The sequence below is a fragment of the Telopea speciosissima genome, chromosome 3 (assembly GCF_018873765.1).
Source record: "Telopea speciosissima isolate NSW1024214 ecotype Mountain lineage chromosome 3, Tspe_v1, whole genome shotgun sequence".
NCBI classification, from domain to species: Eukaryota; Viridiplantae; Streptophyta; class Magnoliopsida; order Proteales; family Proteaceae; genus Telopea; species Telopea speciosissima.
In genome coordinates this window covers 60,732,982-60,753,478 of record NC_057918.1, presented here as the reverse complement: position 1 = coordinate 60,753,478, position 20,497 = coordinate 60,732,982, and the positions used below count along the sequence as shown (strand labels likewise).

At 40.2% G+C, this 20,497-nt stretch overlaps 1 protein-coding gene across 3 annotated transcripts in view; it reads left to right on the top strand.

The window, feature by feature from the left end:
- The window catches only part of LOC122656581 (bifunctional aspartokinase/homoserine dehydrogenase 1), a 166,687-nt gene that overhangs the window by 29,187 nt on the left and 117,003 nt on the right, over positions 1-20,497 (top strand). For all 3 annotated transcript variants that reach the window (XM_043851168.1, XM_043851170.1, XM_043851169.1), the window contains 4 exons: positions 5,734-5,884; positions 6,124-6,201; positions 13,571-13,686; positions 14,017-14,070. In XM_043851168.1, coding sequence (XP_043707103.1) covers positions 5,734-5,884; positions 6,124-6,201; positions 13,571-13,686; positions 14,017-14,070 — 399 coding nt within the window. The remainder of the gene's footprint in view (positions 1-5,733; positions 5,885-6,123; positions 6,202-13,570; positions 13,687-14,016; positions 14,071-20,497) is intronic.

The following is a 20,497-nucleotide window of genomic DNA, read 5'->3' as shown; positions in this document are numbered from 1 at the left end:
AGGAAGGAGACAAAGAGTCATATGACACAACATTAAAGATAGGATGTTGGGTACATAACCTTTTTGGTTTTCTAACAGCAATGGGTAAATCAAGGGATGGATCACTAGAAGAAATAGACTCACCAGACACATTTGGAACTCATGGTTGACCTGAATTTGGGAAATTCAATCGATGAGGAGAAATGGTGGTAGTCTTAGTATTCTGCACTTTATTTTTCTTCTTTCAAGAATGAAAAAACACCTTCAATGGAGAAATAATGGTGGGGTGTAGCTTCCCCTGAACCGTGAGCTGTGGCTCCCCCTGAACCGCGGGCTGTGGCTCCCCTTGAACCACTGGCTGGAGAGGAGCAGATTCTTCTTCTACCCTGGGCTGCTGCTCTTGACTAGTAATACCATCAGACACTTCAATATAATCTTCCAACATGGGAAGCTCCATAGGGGCAATCACAAACGGTACCTCTTCACCTGAAGACTCCCCCTAAAGAGGTGCAGGGTAGTACGGAACACTCTCTTGAAAAACTACATCCATGGTAACAAAAAACCGGCGGGATGGACGATTATAGCACTTGGAACCCTTCTGTGTAGCAGAGTAGCCCAAGAATATGCACTTAATTCTCCTTGGATCAAGCTTGCCATGGATATGGCGATTGCGAGCAAAGACAACACACCCAAACACCTTTGGGGGAACAACAAATGAGGAAGAACCCATAAGAAGATCAAGAGGGCAGTGACCATCCAACATATGAGAGGGTAACCAATTCATCAAATAAGCATCCATTAAAACAGCATCAGCCCAAAAACTAGGAGGAACATGCATAACAAACATCAAAGATCGTGCAACTTCCAAGAGATGGCGATTTTTTCTTTCTGCAAGGCCATTCTGGGTTATCCATACAACTGGTTTGGTGTATAATCCCTTCATCAGAAATATAGAATTGAAGATCACCAACCATGTATTCCCGCCCATTATCAGTCTTAGAATTTTAATCTTGACATCAAACTGGGTTTGCACCATTTTATGGAAAGTCTTGAAACAATGGGAGACATCACTCTTTTGATGAAGGACATAAACCCAAGTAGTACGACTAAAGCAATCAATAAAGGTCACAAACCTGTGAAATCCAAAGATGGACACACAACGGGTAGGGCCCCACACATCAGAATGAATAACACCAAAAGGAATTAAGCTTCTATTATCATAAATAGGAAAGGAATGTTATGTATGCTTTGCCAAAGTGCAAGCATCATAAATAAAACTATCTGATTACACTGTTTTAAAAAAGAAGGAAAAAACTTAGATAAAAGTCCTAAGGGTGGATGGCCCAAACGACGATGCCACATATGAAGTTCAGATAATGCACGGGAAGATGCCTCAGGGAGAGAAGCCACAATAGTTAATGCAGGACAGCAGGAGGACTATCAAGCAGATAAAGACCACCAACCATCCTACCATTGCCAATCGTACTTCTTGTGTTCACATTCTGAAAAACACAGTGAGACAGATAGAAAGGCACTTTACAATTTAATCCCTAGTAAGGCTACTAATAGACAAGAGATTAGTAGAAAATTTAGGGACATGGAGAACTGAAGAAAGGGAAATGCTAAGAGAGCATTTAATTGATACTTTTCTTGAAATAGAGGATAAGGACCCATTAGCTACACAGACCCAATTAGTACCTGACAATGGAGAATAATGGAAAAAATGGGAGGGTGATCCGGTCATGTGATCAGTAGCCCCAGAATTGATCATCCAAGAGGTAGGAAAACCATCCGAGGAACATTGGTTACCGAAAGAAATACCTGAGGAGTCATGGGACTGGGGCTCTGGGAGAATAGTAGCAGAGACAACACTAGCACTGGGAGAAGCTCCCGAAGTACTCTCCAACCTGGTCATCAAACGATGGAGGTGAAGAAGCTCATCAGAAGACAGAGGTGCATTACCGGATGGCTCATCAGAAGCCGTATGATGGGCAGCAGCTAAAGCTTGACCACGACCACGAGTGGGAGGAGGTTTACCATGTAACTTCCAACAACGATCACGGGTATGGCGCCTCTTCCCATTGTAGTCACACTTCAAAGGGGCCTTTTCAGAGGATGACCCATCAGTTCCACAAGTGGAAGATCCCTGGGTAGAATTCCCATGGGAAGGAGTACCTGACGTGTAGAGAACAGATTTCTCCATGGGAACGGTGTGAACTATGGCATTATGACGGCTATCTTCAGAAGCAACGATAGCATAAGCCTGCTCAAGAGAAGGGAAGGGATCACGATTGAGCACATGTGCCTGAGTTTGATCAAACTCCTTATTCAGCCCAGCCAAAAAATCATAGACCTGTAGCTTATCTTCCCATTTGTGAAACGCAACAGTATTTGTTGCAGTAAATTTCCCATAAAAATCCAAGGTCTGCCAATTGCCACACATGGTGTTGTAATACTTAGAAAGGGAGAGATCTTTTTGTTGCAGGTTTTGGATTTGTGCTTAATATCATAACATTGAACATCATTTCCCACCTGAGATTAGGTAACCTGGGCAACTTTCCATATAGCAGTAGCAGAATCAAGAAGGAGATAAGCCTGGGCAATATTGGGATCAATAGATTGAAGAAGGTAAGACATTACCAAGCATTCATCGGTTTCCCATTTAGTGAGAGCAGGACCATCAACAATGGGCTTCACAGTGGTTCCAGTAAGATGGTCCTTAAGACCACGAGAACTGACGGCCAAAGAGCAGGACCGTGACCACATCAGATAATTATTGCCATCAAGTTTGACAGTATTGGAATGGAACGAAGGATAGTTGCGTTCACGCTGCTGGACTACTACTCCCTGTTCGGTAGATGCGTTAGCCGGTAGACTCGTCCGACATAATTGCTGACGCGAGAGAGGGGGGCCGGAAGAACGACGACGGCAGTGGTGCTAGGCAAGAAAAAAAAGAGAGAGGGAGAGAAGTGGTGGCGGCGACGGCGATGGCGACAGCGACAGCCATGGCAAAATGTTTAAGATTTCATGAGAGGGGCGCAATTCCCAAGGACGATTCTTCTCCTTGCTTTGATACCATGATGGAATATCTGGGGAATTGAACTTGTGTCAATGAGACACAGGTCTTCTCTATTTATAATATATTGAATGAAGTACAAATTACAATAATACCCTTAGGGCAACACAGACTAAACCCTATTGGACCATTATACCCTTGTACCCCATATTACAACACCTACTAATAAGTAATAAGAAGAAATTAAGCAAGAAGGTTTGAAAAGGAAAAATATAGTTCCGTATTAGGATATTGGCTTAAGCTAACCCCAAAAGGTCCAATCCAAGCAAACAATATGTTAGTATAAACATACTACAAGTATTAAGTAACTTAAATTATGTATATACACATTAATATACATTATGTATTTAATACACATTAACATACACTATGTGTATACACATTAATCATACTGGCTTAATGGTAAAAGTTCGGGCTGCCAGGGCAAATGCCAGGGTTCGAGTTTTGAGGGCAGCCACATTGTGCAGAAAATATCAAAGGTTAGGACTGACTCCAAACTCACCTCTCCCAAGACCTCCTCTAGACAGGACCAGCACTGGGTAATGACATTTTTTTTTAAATAACCATCTACTACTCTACTAGTAGCACATTAAACAAACCTAAAGTAGTAACTATAAATATAAGTACTTAGCAACAAACATAATTATACATTATCTATCACAAATAATTCATGATGATCCAAATCTAGGTCAATTTTCCAATTTAGATGTGATACTGAGCAAAAACAAGCAATAAAAACCAAGATTCAAGCAAAAACAATATTTGTTTAACATACTTCAACCCGTGGCTTTGATGCAAATTTTTTGCTTGTTTAATCACTCCTATGTTGTTTTTGAGTGTAGATGAGATCGACTTAGTTCTTGACCAAAAAATTAGAGTAGGAAGAAGGGTTTTTTTATTCTTCCGGGTTTTTGATGTAGATCAAAGCATGGGGGAAAAAAGAAGTTACTGTTCATGTGAACAGTACCTCGCAGCACTGCTCATGCGAACACTGTTCACGTGAACAGTGATTTGGGGGCTGATATGGACTGCTGGCTTAGGGAGTTGATTTTTGTTGTTATTGTTATTATTAGACACTAATTTAGTTTCCTATTTGAGTTATAATCCTAATTGGGAATCCTAGTTAAAGTCTAGTTTCTATTTTATAGGTTTTATTTATTAGTTTCTTACTTAGATTAGGATTGGATTGCTTTGTAATTGGGTTATTATAAATAAGTATGTGGCTGAACAGAAAAGAGACAGAGATTGAAGAAAAAAGAGCTATTGATGAAGCTGTGAGATGTGGCAACCGTGAAATACCGTGGGTGAGAAGCCCTGGGTGAGAGGATGATGGCTATCTCAACCTTGGGTCTCTCACCCACAGCTATCTCAGCTGTTGAAAGCCAAATTCTTTCTTAGAATTGGAGGCAATCATTGCATGTAAATTTCATTAATCAATTGGTGACTCTTTCTTACAATGGGTGCCAATATTATAGCGTAGGCAAGCTTACAAAATAGAGTAAGAAAATAGAAACTTCCTAAAATAAAATAGAAAGTAGGAAAATAGAAACTACTACGGTTTTATAGGATCCAACCTTCTAAACAAAAACAAGGTAAAAAAATAGAAACTAACTAAAATTAGAAGCTACCTAAATGAAATAAAATAAACTTTCTAAAACTGAAAATAGGAACTAAACTATGGCAGCATTAGGATAGAATCTTTCTCCACTTGATGGGCCAGTGGGCCCACAAGATCTTCTAAAAAGCATCCCCACACAAGGCAAATATGGGCTGTGAACAGTAACGTGAACAGTGTTTTGGTCTTTTTTTCTTCATGTTTCAATCTACATCATAGCTGATCCTACCCCACCTTCTATATCCCTTTCTTCTTCTTTTTCTTATCCTTTTATTTTCGCCTTCATATGTAAACAGAAAATAGCAATAAAGAGTTTAGTTATTTATTTTTTTGTTCTTTTATTGTATTAATCCTGCTGCAATCGATCTCCCGCTGGTTTCCCTGGTTTGAGGTCGACTTTTGCATTAGTTTTGGCAGCTTGTGTATCGATCCATGTCAGTCTGTCTTGGTACCATATCGGCGCGTATCAGTACTGTATTGGTCCGTATCAATTCTGTTCATAAAGTTTCTATGTATCAGTTTTATCATATTGACATGCCCAATCTTGATACGTATTGGCCGTTTCGGTCTGTATCTTATTGATACTTGATACCAAGATTCACACCACCCTTGGCTGTTTCCCCAAAATGAGATAAAAACTAATGGCAAAATCGTCCTGCCAATGTTTGATGGCCCTGCTTATTATGCTCAACATAGAAAAAAATTGAAATTTACCACTCATTGGGTGTTTTCCACTTGAGAGAACTTGCGTCTGAAAAGGAAAAATGATCCTGGTCCGCAGATTTTTTTTCCTTCTTTTGAACTGCCTAAAGAGAAGTTTGTAAATATTGAGGAGAATATATATGGATAGATGCGTGATTATCCAATATGCATGGGAACCCAACAGATGAGACTCATCAAAGTGTGCTTTGTAATCCCACTGCATGGTTATAATGTATGTATCCTAGGACTTAGAAGCATGGATATGTTGCCGTTCGGTCTAAATTATGGTCTTTCAATGTACTGATGTTCTTCTATAATTGAGAATGCTATTGTTTGACTAAGCTATACTTGTTTATAACAGGGAATGCTTCTGCGTGTTGTGGGTGTATGCGATAGCAAATCCTTGCTTGTTGCAACTGATGTGTTCACAAAAGACTTAAATGACTCCTCCTTGATGGAAATTTGCCGGGTTAAATCATCCGGTTCTTCTTTGTCAATGCTGAATGGGTTAGGTAAGCCGTATATGTGTAGTTATAATATGAGTTGGTTACAGATTTATACAAAGTATGTTCTATTTTTCTTTGTGCTGATTCTATTTTGATGGGTTATAATATATGTGGCACTGTTTCTCAATTCTGTCATGTATATTTGTGTGTTGTGATGACAAAATCAATGCTGTCTGGGTTAACTCTTCAAGGAGACATACCAAGTGTTCTCTTTTCAATTCTTTTATTTCTGATTGTGTGATTAGGCGAATCTCAAATATTCACGAACATGGAATCAACAGGAAAAGCTTTAGAAATTGCGGGACATCTGGGAAGAACGACTGGTTGGTAGCATTTGTAATCTCACATGTTTCTTTTTGCTACCATTGATATGCGCAATGTGCTAGTGCCTAGTCATATCTTATATAACTTGGTTGTGTTTTGAACATTGTTTTGTTTTGTTCAAATTTATGGGTATTTTAACCTTGTTCAATGTGAAAGTAGTCGAAATTTACAACCCACAGTTTTCTTCAGTACACTATCTTATGTGGGAACCATATAATTGAAGCTAGATATTGCTGTTTGGTCACCTATTTCAATTGTCAGATCATTGATGTAGATCAAGAGAGGTTCCAGCATAAGTATTCACGCCGAGACAAGCCCAAATCCTAGTTTAATGGGTTAAATAAGTAGCCTAATGGTTTATATGGGTTACGGGCTGGGAATTTTTATGTTTTCTATTTTAATGGGCCTATTTTGATAGCCTAAATATGAGGAACAGGTGGCCCATACGAGTTTAACTAGTTAGGTGTATCTAGTCCTCTAAAGTTGTGAAGTCTTGGGGACGTTGATAAGTTAGTTTCATTGTTGGCTGTGAAAGACCTTAAAAAATGTAAAATTCATTAAATATCTTGAAAACGTCCCAATGTTAGGTCCTTGGAAATATATCAAGTCTAGAAGAAAGTTCCATTGAGGGTCTAGAACCCTCCCAACCTCTCTATTAAAAAGTTTCCTGTAAGCATTTGAATGAAATTGAGTTTATACAAGTCTTCTGTGAGAAACAGAACTACAGTGAGATTCTGTTCCTGGTGAGAGGCTGGGGTGGTTGGTGAGATACTAGCCTAGGCTTGGGGTGAGACTCTTCAAGTCATATCCTTCTTCTATCTTATTTCCTCTATTCTGTCTCTCTGGTTTTTAAGTGAAAATATATTTAATGCAAAAGTTGACCTCAAACCAGGGAAACCAGCGGGAGATCGATTGCAGCAGGATCAATACAATAAAAGAACAAAAAATCAAATAACTAAAACTCTTTTATGACTATTTTTTGTTTACATATGAAGGAGAACATAAAAAGATAAGAAAAAGAAGAAGAAAGGGATATAGAAGGTTGGGGGGGGGGTGCGGTTAGGATCAGCTATCTCAGCCAGGCTATCTCAACCCATCATCCTTTCACCCGGAGCTTCTCACCCACGGTATCTCACCTTTGTCGCATCTCACAGCTTCATCAAATGCTCTTTTTTCTTCAATCTATGTATCTTTTCTGTTTAGCCACATTTATAATAACCCAATTACAAATCAACCCAATCCTAATCTAAGTAAGAAACTAATTAATAAAACCTATAAAATAGAAACTAGACTCTAATTAGGATTCCTGACACAATTAGGATTACAACTAAAAGAGGAAACTAAATAAGTGTCTAATAATAAAAATAACGCCAAAAATCAATTCCCTAAGCCAGCAGTCCATATCAGCCCCCAAATCACTGTTCATGTGAACAGTGTCGTGTGAATAATAACTTCTTTTTTTTACCCCCATGCTTCGATCTACATAAATATTAAGTTTGTTTAAATTTAGTTATTGCTGTTCCCGTGACTTATATGAGGACATCTTATTGCTGATCATTAGGGCATAACAAAACCTGAGTAAGTACTGACTTACTGCAGTTAAAACAGGCCTGTGATACCCCTGTTTTCAATAACTTTAATTTGTTTTGGACTTCCCTAATCAGCAGCATCTAGTCTATTTTGAATTCTGAATTTTTCTCTTAAATCTGATCACTTTTGGGTGCTGTAATCCTGTTAGATTGGATTGTGTTGAGATAAGGCTACGTTACCCACTAGGGGTAACCTAGTCCTAGTTGGCTTTCCTTTCTTATTTTAGTTTGATTAGTTTTTAATTGTTTTTTCCTTGTTTTTCTCCCCTATATGATTTCTATTGGGGATTCCTAGTTATAGTGGGAATTCCTAGTAGGAATAGGATTGGGGGGGATTCCTATCTTTGCTGTAATTTGTTTTTATTATAAATAAGAGGCTGGGATGATCGATCAGATCATCTAAGCATTAATTCCAAGGCTGTTCACATGGTATCAGAGCCTAATCTGATCTAGGAACAGCTACTCTCGATTTCTGATTCTCTCCTCTCTCTTATTTCTCAGTTTTTTCTTTTTTTCTTCCTCTCCACCACTCTCGGCCTCTTTCTCTCCATCAGGGCAGCAACTATGAGGTGATAGAATGCAAATTTAGTTGCTGCCCTCAATGTCACCTCATTGAAGATCAAAGAACAGAGGTGTGACCTATTTCTGCCGGCAGGTTTTTTCCATCCTTGGAGATCGAACTATTTTTCAACTGGAGTTTGATTTCTGCACTTATGGAGTTTGGTTCCTGCTATTATTGGTCTGCACCAGTCCTTGTTTGAAGACTGCAGCATTGGTTTAGATCCAATTCTGCATTTTTTTCTGCATCTTTTTCCTGCAATCAGGGTTTCTGCAATCAGATTTTATTCCTAAATTTGGCAAAAATTTAGGGCTTTTTATTGGCTTATTAGAAAGAGCTAATTTTTGGCAGATATCTTCCCTGCTATTAGAGGGAAACTCGACATTAGTTTCGGCCCATTCTGCAGGCTGAGAATTCTGCAATTTCAAAATCCATTATTCACACTCGAATCAGGTTTTTTGAAGATCTGATTTTTACTACTGCTTGGCTGAATCATGGGTGACTCAGAGATGACTACTGCTACTTCTGGAGGAGATCAAACAAGGTCTGATTTTCTCCCTTATGCTGCTGCCATCAAGCTTGATGGTACAAACTATTTAATTTGGGCCAGATCATTATCCCTAACACTGGCTGGAAGAGGACTCACTGGCCATCTTACTAGCATCACCAAACAACCTACTGAAGAAGGGGCTACTCGTACTAAATGGGCTGCCAATGGTGCAATGGTAATGTCCTTTATTCTAAACTCTATGACCACTGACCTCTCTAGTCAGTATCTTCTCCTTGACACTGCTAGTCTGCTACACAAATATGAACAGCTGTCAAGGGCACTTATGGTTGTTCAGGTAGTGGTACTCGGGTTTATGAAATTAGGAAGACACTCCAAAACACTACTCAGAAGGAGATGTTTGTCACCAAATACTATGCTACCCTTAAGTGTTTATGGCAACAATTGGATCACTATGCTCGGTTTCAGCCTACTATTTGCTCGATATTCTGCTACCACACCTATTTAGACCAATTACGTATCTATGATTTCCTGGCTGGCCTCAATGATGACTATGACCCTATTCGGGTGCAAGTCCTTGGACGGGTTCCTTTCCCTACTCTAGAGGAGACATTTTCTTATGTTCATAGTGAAGAGACACGCAGGGCTGCCATGATGATTACTCCCAAAGTTGAGAGATCAGCCTTCCAGACTGCTGGTTCCACTCCTGTTGCTTCTGCTAACAGTGTTGCTACTTCTCCTACTACTACCAAAGAGCCTGTTAAGTGTGAGTATTGTTACAAACCATATCACACTAAGGCTCAGTGTTGGAAATTACATGGGAAGCCAGCTGATTTTGAGGCTAAACGTGGTCGTGCTAAGTCTAAAAACAAAGTCAATCACACTGAAAGTATAGCTCCAACTCCCACTGCTGACATCGGGTTCTCCCAGGAAGAACTCCAGGCTCTACGTCGTATGCTGAACACATCTCCTGCCTCTACTACGTCTGCTGCCAATTCAGGTTCCTTTTTTGCCCGTACAGGTATTTCCTTTACTGGTCATTGTGCATCAGTAGCATCCACTCCATGGATCATAGACTCTGGTGCTACTGATCACATGACAGGTTCTTCTAGTCTTTTTAATACATATTCTCCTGCTTCTGGTAAGGATAAAGTTAAAATTGCTGATGGGTCCCTCTCCTCCATCTTAGGGAAAGGATCCATTGGTTGTTCTCCTTCTCTTACATTGTCATCTGTGTTGCATATTCCCAAATTTACAACTAACCTTCTTTCCAATAGCAGTATCACTAAATCCCTGAATTGTAAAGTGACTTTTTTTCCCACTCACTGTGTCTTTTAGGAACTGGACTCGGGGAAGACGATTGGATCGGGTAAAGTGCATGGTGGATTGTACCTACTTGATGGCGATCCTAAACATACTCAGACTTTACCTTCGGCATCTTTCTCCTCTGAGTTACATAAATGGCACTCTAGACTAGGCCATCCCCCCTTAGGTACTTTATCCAATTTATTTCCTGCATTAGTTAAAGACTGTAATAAGGAAGACTTTTTTTCTGAGCCTTGTGTCTTGGCTAAACAGACACGTTCAATCTACCCTATTTCTAATAAAAGATCCTCTTCCTTATTCTATATTGTTCATACTGATGTGTGGGGGCCTAGTAGGAAAGCTTCCTTGACTGGCCATCGGTGGTATGTCACTTTTATTGACTGCTATTCTAGGTTCACTTGGGTATACCTTATGTATCCAAAAAGTGAAGTTTTTTTAATGTTTTCAGCACTTTCATCAAATGATTAAGACCCAATTTAATGCCACTCTTCAAATTTTAAGGAGTGACAATGGGAAAGAGTATATGGAAGGTCAGTTCCAAAAATACCTTACTGCACATGGAATCCTCCATCAGACCAGCTGTGTTGATACTCTAGCCCAAAATGGTGTGGCTGAGAGAAAAAACCGCCACCTCTTGGAGGTGGCTAGGGCTCTTATGTTCGCTCGTAATGTCCCTTCCCTTTATTGGGGGGATGCTGTCTTTACTGTAGCCTATTTAATTAATAGGTTACCCAGTTGGGTTCTTCTTTCGTAAGCCCCTATTGAGCTATTGCTTGGCTTTTTTCCTTTATAGTCCCACCTAAAGTTTTTGGCTGCGTTTGTTATGCCAGGGATACAAGGTCCCCTGGTAAACTTAACCCACGTAGCCTCCGCTGCATTTTTTTGTGATACTCTGCTACCCAAAAAGGGTACAAATGTTACTACCCTCTATCCCGCTGGACTTTTGTCAGCATGGATGTTGTCTTTCATGAAAATGTTCCATATTATGTGTCCCCACCTCTTCAGGGGGAGAGTGTTAGTGAAGATGTGCTGACTATTGACTCTCCACCTTCACTTCAGTCTGTTTACCATGAGTCTGAATCAGTTCGGCCTCTGCCCCTGGTACTCCCCCTGAGTCGGGGGAGAGGTTTCTATACGGAGGAGACCATTTCTATTCGGGGGGAGCAAGCTACCCGGTCCAGGACTCTGTCCGGAGGACTATTAGTGAATTTCAGAGGAGGATTGATGCCAGTAATATGAAGACCTATGTAAGGAAACATAAGCAGGTCCAATCAACTGTTGCTTCAGTATCCATCCAATTGCCGAACCCGGATCTAGAACCTGCCTCTCCACCTGGTAATGTTCCTGATTTACCTATTGCTCTTCGCAAAGGTGTCAGATCTTGCACTCAGCATCCGATATCTCATGTTGTTTCTTATGATTCCCTTTCCCCATCCTTTCGTGCCTTTGTTCCTTCTCTTTCTTCTGTTCGTATTCCTAACAATTGGCAGGAAGCTTTATCAGGCGGAAAGTGGAAGGCAGCTATGATGGAAGAAATGGAAGCCCTGAAAAAAAATAACACATGGGAGCTTGTGGTCCTTCCACCTAGGAAGAAAACCGTTGGATGCAAATGGGTGTTTGTGGTGAAACAGAAGGTGGATGGCACTGTGGATAGGTATAAGGCACGACTCGTGGCCAAAGGGTTCACTCAAACATATGGCATTGATTACCAGGAAACTTTTGCACCTGTTGCCAAGTTAAATACTGTTCGTGTGTTATATTATCTTGTGTAGTCAACCTTGGATGGGATTTGCAACAGCTAGATGTAAAAAATGCCTTCCTAAATGGAACACTGGATGAGGAGGTGTATATGGACATTCCACCAGGATTCTCTTGTGACAGAAACCAAGGAAAAGTATGTAAATTGAAGCGTGCACTTTATGGGCTGAAGCAGTCACCTCGAGCATGGTTTGGGCGGTTCCACAAGGCCATGATTTCTATGGGCTATAAGCAGAGTAATGCTGATTACACACTCTTTATAAAGAGGGTTGGTGAAAAACTCACTGTTCTTATAGTCTACGTTGATGATATAGTGGTTACTGGCAATGATGGTGATGAGATCAGATGGTTGTAGACCTTCCTTGGACAAGAATTTGAGATTAATGATCTAGGGAAACTATGATACTTTCTTGGGATTGAAGTAGCCAGATCTTCTAAAGGCATTTTTCTCTCCCAGAGGAAGTATGTCCTAGATTTATTGGTTGAGACCGGGTTGCTTGGCTATCATCCTTCAGATACTCCTATGGACCCTACTGTTCGACTCAAAGAGAAAGAGGGTGAGCCTGTTGATAAAGGCCGGTACCAAAGACTTGTAGGGAGACTGATTTATCTTTCACACACTCGTCCTGACATTGCTGTCGCCGTGAGTACTGTGAGCCAGTTTATGCATGATCCCTACTCTTCACATATGGAGGCTGTTCTTCGTATCTTGCACTATTTGAAGTCAGCTCCTGGAAAAGGAATTCTTTTGTCTACGCATGGTCATCTATGGATTGAAACATACACTGATGCTGATTGGGCTGGTTCTGCAGATCACAAGTCTATTTCTCGGTATTGCTCCTTTGTAAGTGGAAATCTTGTCACGTGGCGTATTAAGAAGCAAAATGTTGTTGCTCGTTCTAGTGCCGAAGCTGAGTTTCGAGCTATGGCACAAGGGATTTGTGAGTTACTTTGGCTTAAAGGGCTGCTACAAGATCTTGGTGTTCCTATTCGTTTTCCTATAATGTTGTACTGTGACAACAAGGCTGCAATCAGCATCGCACACAACCCAGTATAGCATGATCGTACCAAGCATGTTGAGGTGGATAGGCATTTCATCAAAGAGAAGTTAGAAGAAGGGTTGATTTGCATTCCCTTTGTGACGTCTACTGATCAACTTGCAGATATCTTCACTAAGGGATTGTCTGGGAAGCTGTTTCATCCCAATCTAGCCAAGTTGGGCATGATCGACATCTTTGCTCCAACTTGAGGGGGAGTGTTGAGATAAGGCTACGTTACCCACTAGGGGTAACCTAGTCCTAGTTGGCTTTCCTTTCTTATTTTAGTTTGATTAGTTTTTAATTGTTTTTTCCCTGTTTTTCTCCCCTATACGATTTCTATTTGGGATTCCTAGTTATAGTGGAAATTCCTAATAGGAATAGGATTTGGGGGGGGGGGTTCTATCTTTGTTGTAATTTGTTTTTATTATAAATAAGAGGCTGGGATGATCGATCAGATCATCTAAGCATTAATTCCAAGGCTGTTTACAGATTGGTTCTGAACTTATTAGAAGGTTAGACTAGAATCCATTAATCATCCCCTCATATCAGCCAAGACCAGTGATTTCCTTTTGTAATTGTTCTATACAGGTTTGGCAGTTGTTGATTGCTCTGCCAGTTCTGAGACCATTGAGGTGCTAAAGCAGGTTGTTGATTTTGGATGCTGTGTTGTGCTGGCAAATAAGAAACCTCTTACATCTTCCATGGTTAGTAAGCTTTCATAAGAAACCGGATCAACTTTGGCTGTTCTTGCAAAACAAATGAAATTTTGTAGTAGAAGAAATGTCAAACCCTCTCTCTATCTGTCTATCTATCTAATGAGTGCATTTAATCGTTATCTTTTCACTATTCCATATTTCACATGACAATGTTAAATTAGTTAAGAAAAATAGAATATGATATGATTCCCTGATATGATCAGTCTTAAGTGGAAAAAGAGAAATCTGCGTGTCCCTATCTCCTTACTTATCTCTCCTTATCACTTGTTCAATTTTATTTAGTATATAGAAGAAATGCTTTTGTTGCTTCACTTGCAGGAGGTTTTTGATAAATTGGTCTCACATCCACGTCGCATCCGACATGAATCAACTGTAAGTACTCTCATTTCTTAAGTTGCCATATATGTCTTTTACATATGCTTGTTGAATAGAGGAGCAAAGTATATATTATTGATGGCCATAATTATGACCATCGCTTTGACTCATGACAGAAGATTGGTTTTATTTGAATCTCTCTATTATTTGGTCTTGTGATAAAGAAAACAACTGTTGCTATTTTCAGATAATCTTAACATATGTAAGCTGAACTGACGGGCCTTGTGCCAATTCATAGTTCATCTCTCAGTGTATTCCAAAAAGTGCTACTTTTCCAAACCTTTTTTAAAAAAAAATAAAAATCAAGATATTTAGGGGCTATTATCCTTATTTATACATGAGGTAAAGGTTTAAAAAAGTGTCAATGGAGTTGATCTTGACAATCAAAATGTCCTTGTGGCTAACCCTGAGGGTTCTGCATAATTGGATGTTCTGGATCATCCATGTCATCCAATGTGGCAAATGTTTCTCTGTTAAGGCTGTTCTTCACAGCCTGCAGTGTAAAGGGCAGTAACCTGCTGCTTTCTCAGGTTCCCTGGAGGGATGTATTGGGGACTGTCCTAACCATTGGAATTTTATGCAAAGACTTAAACCTGTGTCTTCATGCTGGCAGCCTGGTCTTCCTACAATCCACCCAGCAGTAGCCTCCTTCAAAGCCTACATAACAAGAAAAGACCCTTGGTCTTAGAAACAATTACAAAGTTACATCCTAGAAAGAGGGCATCGGGCTTATCCTGCCCCTATACAGGAGGATCTTTGATAGAACGACTTTTAGGGCCCCAGGATACAGTAAAAGAGGGCATCGGTCTTTGCTGTAGTATCTTTCCTCATATTTGACCGGATTTTGGTTGAAGGTCTGATGTAGTGCTGCCGTCTGTGGAGACGGCTTTGCATCTATTTTGTGTAGTGTATTTTTTTATGTACTTATTTGCATGTATGCATATATGAGATGTGGATGTATAGTTTTAAGTGTACATCGATAAAAAGATTTTCAGTTCCCTATTGAATAGAAAAAAGCACAAAAAAAAAGTGAAAAAATCTGAGTGTGATCTACTCTTTGGAGACTTGAATCCAGTTCTGCTTCAACTAATTGTTATTTTTGGTGTCATATCGTAAGCATGTTTATTAGATTACTCTTCGAACATCTGTAGTTGGATTTTTAGAGTGTGTCCTTGTTATTTGGATCTTGTATTTCTCTTGAGATTTATTGTTTCAACCAACAGCTGATGCATATGCCTCGAGGTGCATCCCTAGGTTAGGCATCGAAAAAATCCTTTGAAGTGCAATGGAAACTGTTAACAAAACAGCTTTGAAAGAATGGCGCTTGTATGATCAATGTGATCACCAAGCATCTTTATTTATAACTTTAAGGAGTGAGCAGAATTACAAATTAACCCCTACATAGCCGACTCTACTAGCTATGGGGAAAAACCAAAAAATACCCAAAATACCCTTCGGGTGTTACATAACTCAACACTCCCCCTCAAGTTGGTGCATAGATATCACACATGCCCTTTAGTGAAGACATCAATTAGCTGATCACCTGACTTCACAAAAGGTATACAAATCTGTCCACTTTCTAACTTCTCCTAGATAAAGTATCTGTCAATCTCCATGTGCTTGGTACGATCATGCTGCACTGGATTGTGGGCAATGCTAATTGCTACTTTGTTGTCACAGTACAACATCATTGGACGATGAACAGAACCACTAAGATCTTGGAGCAAACTTTGAAGCCACAATAACTCACAGATTCCTTGAGCTATGGCACGGAACTTTGCTTTAGCACTGGACCTTGCCACCACATTTTTTTTTTACTACGCCATGTAACAAGATTTCCTCCAACAAACGTGCAATAACCCGAAGTAGATTTCCTATCAGGATTGCCATCCCAATCAACATCTGTGTAGGCCTCAATACGAAAATGATCATGCAGAGACAAGAGAATCCCTTTTCCTGGGGCTGACTTCAAGTAATGGAGAATATGAAGAACAACAGCCATATGAGTGGAGTAGCATGCATGAACTGACTGACCAAACTTACTGCAAATGCAATGTCTGGTCTAGTGTGGGAGAGAGAAATCAATTTTCCCACCAATCGTTGATAATGCCCCTTATCAACAGGATCACCATCTTTCTCTTTCAGACGAGTATTAGCTTCCAGAGGAGTATCACAAGAATGACACCCTAACAATCCAGTCTCTGAGAGTAGGTCCAGAGCATACTTCCTTTGAGAGAGAAAAATGCCTTTGGTAGAATGGGCAACTTCAATCCCAAGGAAATACCTTAGCTGTCCTAGATCCATTATTTCAAATTCTTGTCCCAAAAAAAGCTTTAGGTGAGAAACTTCACCAGCATCATTACTTGTTACAACTATGTTATCGACATAGACTATAAGAAGAGTGATCTTATCTCCACGACGCTTGATGAACAATGTGTGATCAACATTACTCTGTTTGTACTTTGTAACTTGCAGAGATCATGGCTTTATGGAACCTACAAAACCAAGCCCGAGGGAACTGCTTCAGCCCATATAATGCCCGCTTCAGTCTGCAAACCTTGCCATAAGTCTTGTTAGAAGAAAAACCTAGAGGAATCTCCATAGAAACTTCCTCTTCCAGCTCTCTATGAAGGAAGGCATTTTTTTACATCCAATTGCTTCAAATCCCAGCCCAAATTGATAGCATATGATAATAAGATCCGAACAGTATTCAACTTTGCAGCTGGGGCAAAAATCTCTTGGTAGTCAATCCCATAGGTTTGAGTAAAGCCCTTAGCCACAAGTCTGGCCTTGTATCTATCGACTGGCCCATCCACCTTCTGCTTGACAATAAATACCTATTTACAGCCTACTGGTTTCTTACCCGGAGGAAGAACCACTAGCTCCCACGTCTCATTTTTGGATTAGGCTTTCATTTCTTCCATCATGGCTGCTTTCCACTTTGGATCTGCAATTGCCTCTTGCCACTTTTGTGGAATAGAAACAGAGGAAAGAGAAGATACAAATGCACGATAGGAAGAAGACAGAATCATAGGTAACAACATTGGAGATGGGATGTTGGGTACAAGGCCTAATGCCTTTACGAACAACAATAGGTAATTCAAGAGAAGAGTCCTTACCAGATGGTAGAGCAGGCTCTGGATCAAGTTCTGACGATTGGAGAAGAGGTACAATAGTGGTGGTAGTCTCAACTTGCTCCTTGTGCTTCCGGGTATAGACTTTATCAACAGGGATTTGACTTATAGGTCTACACTCCCCCTGAACAGGAACCAAACTAGATGTTGGAGTGGGGGCTGGAGGAGATGGCTCCCCCTGAATAGGGACCGATAATATAGCAGGCACATCTTCAAACATTGGATCATGCTCCCCCGAAGAGGTGGCTGAGAATAATAAGCCAGGGATTCATGGAAGACAATGTCCATAGTAACCAGAGTGTGCCGAGTAGGAGGATGATAGCACTTGTATCCTTTTTAGGTAGGGGAATAGCCCAAAAAAATACATCTAATGCTACGAGGGTCAAACTTGCCATGAGGATGATGGTTGCGAGCATAACAAACATAACCAAATATTTTTGGTGGCACCACAAAGGAAGGACCCTAGATAATGTTAATAGCATAGTACTAAAACTCGCGAAATTTCGGTCGAGATATCGAATATTTCGAGTATCTCGACTTGTCCGAAACGAAACGCAAGTCCGAAATGAAAAAATGCAATATTTCGAATATTTCGGAAATTTCGATGAAATTTCGGAAATTTCGGTCATCTCGTTTCGAAAATTTCGGAAATCTCGGACATTTTTGGCATTTTACACCCACAGAAAAATACCATATTTCGACCGAGATTTCGGTATCTCGGAAATTTCGGTCAGACTGAAACACCAAAACGAAACGAGATTTAGTACCATGGTACTTAATAGGAGCACGACCAGCAAGAACACGGGTAGGCATGCGGTTTATGAGGTAGGCAGCGGTAAGGACAAGATCACTTCAGTATTGAGAAGGGACCTTCCGGGCAAACATAATGACCCGAGCAAACTCCGAAAGATGACGATTCTTTCTTTCAGCTACTCCATTATGGGCAGGAGTGTCAACACAAATGGTTTGAGGAAGTATCCCATTTTCAGCCAAATATGCTTGGAACTGACCCTCCATGTACTCTCTACCATTATAACTTAGCAGAATTTTGAGGGTTGCATTGAATTGGGTTTGAACCATACTATGAAAGAGCCGAAAACAGTGAAAAACCTCACTCTTGTGCTGCATCATGTACATCCAGGTAGTACCAGTATGGCAGTATAACAGTCTATAAATAAGACAAATCATCTATGACCAGAAATAAAAGCTTGACGGGCAGGGTCCTACACATCAGTTTGTCACACCCCGGCCCGGTTTATAAGGGCCAAGTGTGACTGGATGTCTCTGACATCCAACCAACCCACTAGGATCGCAAGTGCAGTACCCTATTCACAATCATATTCACAAATACAGAATTTAAGTGCAGCGGAAGCAATTTAAATATAGAATTAAGGTAGTGATAAAGGAAAACTAGTGATAAACTGTTATATATATAAAAGTGAAGTTGATATACAAAGGCAGTTCTCATACAGTAATTTAGAACCAAAAGACTTATCTACACAAGTCTATATACAAAAGTGGTATAACAAAAAGGAGGAAGCCTGGTCTGGCAGGCAGCTCAAGAGAAAGCGCAGCCATCGCACGAGCACGAAGCATCGTGCTCCACCATGAGAGGAGTATCAACTCCGAAAGCTGAAGGGGTGTCCTGAGTAGAAGGGACTCCCACAAAAACACCAGAGACAACAGCAATATCATCTGAAAAATAAGGTGTACACAGGGGTGAGCTCCACTGAGTCCAGTAAGGAAAATCATGCAAACACATACAAATAGTCCATGATGAATGTCCTTAATCAACATGCTCCTAACATGGATACTAAGTCTCATGAAGTATAAGTACTACTGTAATAGAATGCTAGCCTCATTCCCGAAAACACATAACCAGACGTCGGTCACCCGAGCGAAAACATTCTACTACGGTGGAGACCTGGCAGCTCAGGCATCATACATCTGACGCTAACGGATCCCCAGTGACTAACCCTACTGTTTATTCCCACACCCGAGTGTTCTACGGTAACATGGGACAGTGAATGGCATTCCGGAATCATCCCTTCGGACCTACCACGGGTTATCCAACACCTCTCTCCTGTTGGTAAGGGACGTAGTACTGGGCAATGTAATTCCTAACCATATGCAGTCTAACATGCTGGCATATGAATCAAATAGAGTAATTGTAAGTTAAACAGTGCATCATCATCATTTATACAGTTCCAAAGTAAATATAAATGCAATGCAGCATGCCGATGCATCCTAATTCACATGCAACTAGTGCAAAGAACCAAAAACTATAAAACTACATGAATCTGAGTATTATTCATGATGCATGACATGGCAGACTCAATAAGGATACAATTAAGTCAATAAACACACAAAATTAAGTCAAAATTCCCTTACCTGATCTGATAGACTAGTCTAGGCCAGCAAAACTCCAATAGTCCAGACAAACCACTCAAGAACAGATTTATACAGTCCTAAAATAACACAAAACATCATAAATTAGGCTTAGGAAGAGTCCTAGATCAAAACCCAAACATTGGGGGACAAATTGGGGTAAAAACACTAAACCGGATTCAGAGCCCAGGCCCTACGGTTGACCGGTTGCAGGCCTGCAACTCCATTCGGTCCAAAAGTCAGAATTGGGGCTTTTGTTTGTAACCCTTGGATCTTGATATGCAAGGTCCCAATTTTATGTTTTAAACCTATTCTAAGGTGGGTCAATCCAATCAAATAGATTAATTTAAAAAACCAACATCAATTTGGGGGTTTTTACAAATAAACCCCAAATAGCAATCTAGGGTTTGTTAATTGAGTAATTCAGCTGTGAATTGGGTTCCTAAGCTGAAATTCTCAGGTCATAGTCACATCTGAACCACTATTTGGTTCAAAATAGGGTTTATATACTGAAAGTGGTTTAATAAACCTAAAATTTCTAAGCTTTAATGGCAGAATTTAGTTTAGGAGATATTTAGGGCTGAAGATTGGAGAAGAACAAGATGGGAACAGCAGGAATTTCTGCTTACCTGAGTACAGCAGTGAGAACAGCCTTGAATTATGCAGCCAAGGTCTCCAATTGCAGTCCAAAGCTTCAATTCCAAGTGGAGAACCAAAGCCCTAAGGTATGTCCTCTCCTTTCCCTTCTTCTTCTTCTCTTTTCTCCTTTCTTCTACTTTCTCCTCTAAGGTTCTTAAGGCTGGATCGGTTCTTATCTTTTGAGATTTGTGAATAGTGTAAATGACTTAGATATATATAGTGGTTTCATTAAGGTTTGTTTGTTTAATTAACCAAAAATCTGA